Below are 6,640 nucleotides of genomic sequence, written 5' to 3' on the forward strand. Positions count from 1 at the left end.
TTTTGTAATGAACCAAACCCCGCCCCCGCCGTTCACACTCCAGTGCAGCCGCCCGGCACGTGTCCGGGTAACCTTCCCTGCGGGCACGCGCGGCCGGACCCCACGCCTGGGCAGGGGATGGAGAGGGAAAGGAGCAGGGGGGGCACGGCGGCAGAGACGGCGACCCGGAGAGCGGCTGGTCCCAAGGGGACTTTCCCAGCCCTGGGGGCTGGAGGTGGACTTGGCCCGTAAATCAGAGCTGGCAGAGCCCCAAAATGAGGGGGATGCCAGGGCACGGCATGTTTTCAAGGCTTGCAGGGCTGCAGCAGGGGAGAGGAGCAGCGCTCTGGGGTCTTTTTGGAGAGCGGTGGGTTGGAAATAGTCCCTGCTTGCACAGGCTGGGTGCTGCCTCGCTGGGGTAGCAACCAGGCTGCCAAGGCGGGGGATAAAGGCAAGGAAGGATGGAGCAGGGTCGGTCCCCCCAGGGGGAGTGAGGACAGTGGCTGTGTGAACTGTGTTTCCTTGAGATGGAGCAGGGGTGCCAAAAGGTGTTCCCTTCCCACCACACATCCGACAGCCAGACAGTAGCGGTGGCTTCAATTAGCCTTCGGTTTGTTGCCTTGCTTGCCTGCCCGTGTAGGAAAGCGTGCACCTGGCTTACAAAAACAATATATTCTATTCTATTCTATTCTATTCTATTCTATTCTATTATATATATAATATGTTACATGTGGCTATGGCTCCACAGCTCTGCAGGTCCGCAGGGGGTCCAGGGCAGCCTGTTATTTTGGTGGGACGGAGCAACCGGCAGCAGCCCCCGATGAAGTTGGCCTTTCCTCTGGGCAAGGCTGCAAACCCCTCCGTGGTGGGCAGGGAAGAGGGTGAGCCGCTCAGGGTGTCTTTTTATAGGATACTGCCTGAAATGCCAAGCGCATTCAGATGCCCTGAACGCACGCACGAGCCGCTGAGCATCTCTAGACCAAATGAAGCGAGGCATGGGAAGTCAGTATGAGGGGAAAGCAAGGTGGAAGGGATGCAGATATGGCTGGAAGGGACATTGAGAAGGCAGAGGAGTGAACAGGGTGGCACGGACCTGTTTTTTCCTCTGGCCAGATTCCTCGTTCTTTGCTGCAGATTTTATTATCTTACTTTGAGTGGGCAGCCCCTGGCCTGATAGGAGCTCCCCAAGGTTAGGCAGAGTAAGGAACGCAAAGCATCGGCAACCAGCAGTGGTTTTATTAAAAATACAAAGGCTTTCAAACATGCCAGTTACCCCCACCGCTCCGAAAGCATCGCCCACGGGACCTGCAATCCCAACAGCCCCCGACGGATCGCTCGGAAAGCCAGATGGACCCCTCTGCCTGCCCCCTCCTCAACCGCCCTCCTCTCTCACCCTGGCAATGGAAGGGGCTCGGTTTAAAGCCGAGGGACCGGGCAGCCACCCGCAGAGCCCCGGCCTCCTGCCACCACCAGCTCAGACACCCCGGACACTGATGTTTTCGTAGCTGGGGGGAGGCGTTGCCTGCGGCTCCCCGGGTTGCTGGGTCTCCAGCCAGGACGGGCTGGGGCGGAACAAGGCGCTGTCAGAGGAGCTGCGGCGACGGCCGCCCTGCCAGCTCTCGTCCTCCTCCAGGTAGTGGTACAGTGGTGGTGTGATCTCCTCCTTCCTCCCCGGGGGCTGGACGTAGGCTGGGGCACCGTGGGCAGGTCTGCAGGTCAGGGCTTCTTCGTAGGTGGGGATGGCACTGGCATCCCAGGTGCTGTGAGGGAAGAAGAAGAAACCCAGAAGCACACCATGTCAACCAGAGCATCCCAGCACCCCAGCAACCACAGCATCCTAGTGCATCAACCAGAGCACCCCATCAACTGGAGCATCCCAGCACCCATCAACCAGAGCATCCCAGCACCCCATCAACTGGAGCATCCCAGTGCCACATCAACTGGAGCAGCCCCGCATCCCATCAACCCCATTGGCTGGAGCATCCCCTGAGCACGGTGGAAACGTGTGCTGGGGTCAGCACACGGGCAGATTTTGCATGCCCAGAGTCAAGGGTAGACCATGTCAGCCACTTCCCGGCACCAGGAGGGCAGGGAGCCATGCAGGAGGAAGGACACCATCCATCAGACCTTGCGACAAGGCAACGTCGCCCAGTTCCCACTGAGTTTATCAACCCCTGACCCAAGAAGAGGAAGGGCAGCCCGGCAAGACAGCCTCGAAGAGCTGCCACCTCCGGCATTAAGGGCTACAACTACAGGTGTGAACGACCGCAGAGCAGCAGAGACGCCAACTCTCGAGGCATCTGTCCCTTCATTCTGCACCACGTTGCTTCCCACAGGCAGGAGAACATCCCCATCACCTGCCTAACGCCCAGGTCACCCCCCGACGCACAGGGGCTGCCGGCAGCCACGTGAGCGGTTTGGCACAAGCAGCCGGGTGAGAGCCGGGCATCCCGGTTCAATGCGGTCACAACCCCACCCTGGTGCCCGCCAGAGCCCTCTGCGCGCCGGCCAAGCCTGGTGCCACTTCCAGCAGCACTTTGCTGAGCAAACACGGTTTGTGTACAGGGAAAGCCTCCCGCCAACCTTTGCTCAGCACACGGCCCCGCTCAGCACCCGACGGTGCAGCCCCAAAGACAGGGAGGTTTTGAAAGCAACCCAACCCTCCACCTGCTTTTGCGGATGAAAGCCCAGCTCGGGGAGGCTGCGGGTGTCAGCTGGTCCAAAGGGAATGCTGCGATGCTCCGCAGGGATGTCTTCATCCCCAACTCGGCAGCCTCCTGTCCCTAATCTACCACCCCGGGGCATCCGCGGCTGTGGCTTTTGCCAGACAGTCTCAGCTTGCAAAGGGATGCTGCCTTGGAAATGCAGAGAGGGAGGTGTCTCCCGGCACAGGATGTCACCCCGCCAACCCTCTAGGAAGCAGCATTTTCTGCTTTGAAGGGTTTTGGTGTGTGAATCATAGAATCATAGAATGGTTTAGCTTGGAAGGAACCTTGAAGATCATATCGTTCCAACCCCCCTGCCCGGGGCAGGGACCCCTCCCACCACACCAGGTTGCCCAAGGCCACATCCAGCCTGGCCTTGCACACCTCCAGGGATGGGGCCTCAACAACCTCTCTGGGCAACCTGTTCCAGTGCCTCACCTCCCTCAAAGTGAAAAATTTCTTCCTAATGTTTAATTTAAACCTGCCCTCTTCCAGTTTATAGCCATTCCCCCTCGTCCTGTCACTACATGCCCTAGTAAAAAGTCCTTCCCCAGCTCTCCTGTAGGCCGCCATTAGGTACTGGAAGGCAGCAATAAGATCTCCCCGGAGCCTTCTCTTCTCCAGGCTGAACAGCCCCAACTCTCTCAGCAATGCCAAGGCGATGCCTTCCCATCCAGCATGGGAACTGGGAGCTCAGGGAAGGGGACATTCCCCGCTGGGGACACAGCAAAGCCCTCCATGGGAGGAGGAAACCCTCCCAGATTTCCCAGACCAACCCACGGTCTTACCCCCAGATATTCAGACGGGCACCGAAACCCCTGGAGAACACCAGGAACGTGCTTCCCGCCCCAACTGAATTTTTATGGTTTTATGTTCTTAAGAGTTTCTTTTAGTGCTGCTTTTCCCCAGAGCCCAATTTACGCTGGAGCCAAGGTCTCTGCCGTGACCCCATAAAACAGCACTGGGAAGGGCCGGACGGCTCGGCTTCCACAGCCATCTCTGGGAAAAAAACAACCCTTTTGATCAAAAAACTTTTAAATCAAGAAGTGGGAATGAGTCTCAGGCTCACACAGGAAGAGTTCGGGGACCTGACAGGCAGCAGCGGTGTTTGGGTGGGGGGTGAGGGTCTCCCCACACCCTGAAGTGGGCTTTGTAGCGGGTCTCTTCACCTGTGCTCCCATCTCAATGCCAATCCAAGGATTGTTTTCCTTCTTTTTTTTCTTTTAATCCCCCTTTAATATAGATTTTTTCTTCCGTTAAAGGTGGCACAAACCCCCTCATCCTTACAGAGAGCACTGCAGGCCTGTGGCACCGGGGAAGGTTTCATCAGCTGGAGGCTGGATGACTCCCGCACCCCCAAATCCAGACCTTCTGCTGGAAAACCAAGGCAGTCTTCTGCTCAGTGGCTCTGCTAAAGAGATGTCTGCCTCGGCCGGTGATGGCCCTGCAGGGCAAGAAGAACCGGCTGCGGCTGAGCCGGCTGCGGGAGCAGCCCACGTGGGCACGGAGGATGCCTGCAGGGAGGGCAGGTTGCGGGGGCTTGGGTGAAGGTTGACACTAATGAGCAAGAGCATCTGCTCAGGGAGTCGGAGGAGAGCACAGCACGGGGTTTGAGCGGTGGCCGGTGGCGTTACTGCTCATCTGAGCTCGCCGGTGAGCAAGCCTGAGAGCAGGCTTAGGCACACGGCCGTGCCAGGACAGTCAAACCCACCCTTGACTTCTTCCCACCAACGCGCCGCATGGGGACGTGGCACCCACCTGCAGGTCCACTTCTCCAGAGGCTCCGCGGTGAAGTATTGCAGGTCCCTGGGGAAATGGTACTGGTAGCGGCGGGAGACCACCCTGGCGTTGGCTTTCACGGACCAGAGGAGCCCAAAGAGGAGGAGGATGCCGCCAATGCCGCAGCAGAAGAAGCTGATGGAGCGGAGCAGGGCGCTGGAGGAGGAGCTGGGAACGGCCTCGGCTTCCTGGGGAGGCAGGAGGCGAGCTCCGCTGCCGGACAGGGACCCCACCTCCCCATCGCTCCACCAGGCAAAGCACAGCGTCCCCGTCACCAGCAGCACAGCCCCGGTGATGGTCATGCCGTAGCGGAAAGAGGCAGCTGCCATCCTTCAGAAGGAGGTTTTAGGAGGGGAGAAGAGTGAGACAAGGCATGGGAGAGCCCACGTCCTGCAGGACAAGGAAGAAACCAGGTTTGAGCGGGACAAGGTCATGGAAGACCTGCCGGGGGAGAAAACTACTGAGCTAGGACCTCTCTGGGGGTTGCATACTCTTCAGCTACTTATTATTGACCATCAAAAGGGGCATTTCCACCATCTCAGATGGGAAGCCCTTGGGGCAGAGTGAAGTCAGCCGCCAGTTTGGACCCATAAACTTCCCAACAGCCTTGTAAAACCATCCTCATTTTCAAAAAACAAGGCAGGGAGGCAGGGTGGAAACCCCCGCCAGGGCAGCTACGGAGGCGGCGCCGGGGACTCGCATAGCTCTTGTCTTTGGGTTTTATTCCAGACTTCCTTCCAAGTTCGGAGGAACGCCAGCTGGGTTTCTGATCAAAGCCAGGCTTATGGAAGAGTTTAGGAAGAGGGACATAAATTTGAGATGTCATCACTTCCGAATTATCAGCGCATGTGTTTTCTCCTCTGAAACTGGACGTAAATCAGCCCTGTGATGACAGCAGGTGTCCAGCATCACCGCTCGAAAGCCCGCAGCCCGGGGGATTCGGGGCTGCACTGCCTCTTGCTTTCTCAGGGAAAAAAGCCAAGTACCATCTCTGAAAGTCACAGGGCCGCTATTTCAGGGGGAAAAAATGTAAAACCTCAGACGCTGGCAACCCAGGGGACCTCCCATAGGGATGGCTCCTGAGACACTGAGTGAGCGAGGACCCCAGTGAGCTCTCCCATCACTGAAGGAACCCACAAAGGCTGTGCTCCCCGCTGCAACCAAGCTAAGGGCAAGGATGGGAGCAGGAACCCATCCATATTGTGATTAAAAGTCAGGAATGGGCTGGATGCAAGCTAAACCCTCGGACAGGGTATGATCTACCACTGAAGTAAGTATTTCTGCTGTGTCAGGGGGGACTAAGGCAACTAAGGCCACTGAGATCTATGAGGCTCTTATTGACCCAGTTAACATGTCCCACTTCGAGACACTCCAGAAGCAGAGAGGGGCTTCAGTTTGTTTTGAAGGTGGGGTAAATACCCTGTCGCTGGAAGAGTCTGTTCAGTCTTCATCCAAATGATCTTTTGCACCTCAACTCTTGCTCCCCTGGGTCAGCTCCAACACATACCTTCTCAGCTGCCCGGCACGATTGATCCTGCGGGTGTTATCACCACCTTCACCATCCCTGTCAGGGTGAGTTTAGGGTTGGTTTGACAACCAAAGAGATGAGGCAATGCCACGCTTTGCTGCTGGGTGGCACCTCTCAGCTCAATGTCACACACCGAGAGCAACCGTCCATCCCCAGCGCAGGAAAACTTGGGGAGCGGGAGCTGGTTTATGATCTCCATGAGGCTCTGACTCCCCCTTGCTTTCTCCAGCAAACAACAAGCATCTGCTCCCTGGGCTTGGGGATCCCCAGCCCCCAACTAACCAAACAGCATCAGCATTCAGGGAGGCAGAGAGGTCCCAAGAGGTCCCACCACATCCCCTCTGGCCCTGCTCACTGCCCAGCAAGAAGATGCAGCTGCAGCTCCCACTTCTTTATGGACAAAAAGGTTTGGGTCACGTGGGCATTAAGCACCACCACCCCCTTACAGGTTCAGTCCCGGGTGACTCCTCTGTGAGGGTTTCCCATGGTGGCGGTGCCCGTGGAGAACCTGCATGCCACAGGATGACCAGGACGGACAGAGGGCTCAAGTGCAGAAGTGGATGGAAAGCTGGATGAGTCACACTCAACTGCTACCTCCGCCTTCATCACTTTGCCTGTACGTCAGTAAAATGAAGAAAATCTGGTGGCT

The 6,640-nt window shown here is 57.4% G+C and overlaps 1 protein-coding gene across 1 annotated transcript; it reads right to left on the reverse strand.

Annotated features, from left to right (window-relative positions):
• Positions 1-1,453: 1,453 nt before the first annotated feature.
• On the reverse strand, positions 1,454-4,849 carry TMEM61 (transmembrane protein 61). Its single transcript, XM_009884593.1, has 2 exons — positions 4,443-4,849; positions 1,454-1,739 (listed from the first exon to the last, which is right to left on the reverse strand). Exons 1-2 carry the CDS (start codon positions 4,790-4,792, stop codon positions 1,454-1,456), a joined length of 636 nt encoding a protein of 211 aa, XP_009882895.1. The 5' UTR covers positions 4,793-4,849.
• Between the last annotated feature and the right edge of the window lie 1,791 nt (positions 4,850-6,640).

Source organism: Charadrius vociferus, unplaced genomic scaffold (assembly GCF_000708025.1).
Source record: "Charadrius vociferus isolate BGI_N301 unplaced genomic scaffold, ASM70802v2 scaffold163, whole genome shotgun sequence".
In the NCBI taxonomy this organism is placed as follows: domain Eukaryota; kingdom Metazoa; phylum Chordata; class Aves; order Charadriiformes; family Charadriidae; genus Charadrius; species Charadrius vociferus.

What these genes read in the sequence shown, in the direction of transcription:
- TMEM61 (XM_009884593.1), bottom strand. Translation starts at nt 4,792, where the DNA reads ATGGCAGCTGCCTCTTTCCGCTACGGCATGACCATCACCGGGGCTGTG. An exon ending in CTGGAGAAGTGGACCTGCAG is followed by an intron (nt 1,740 to 4,442) that starts GTGGGTGCCACG and finishes CTTCCCTCACAG; the next exon opens with CACCTGGGATGCCAGTGCCA.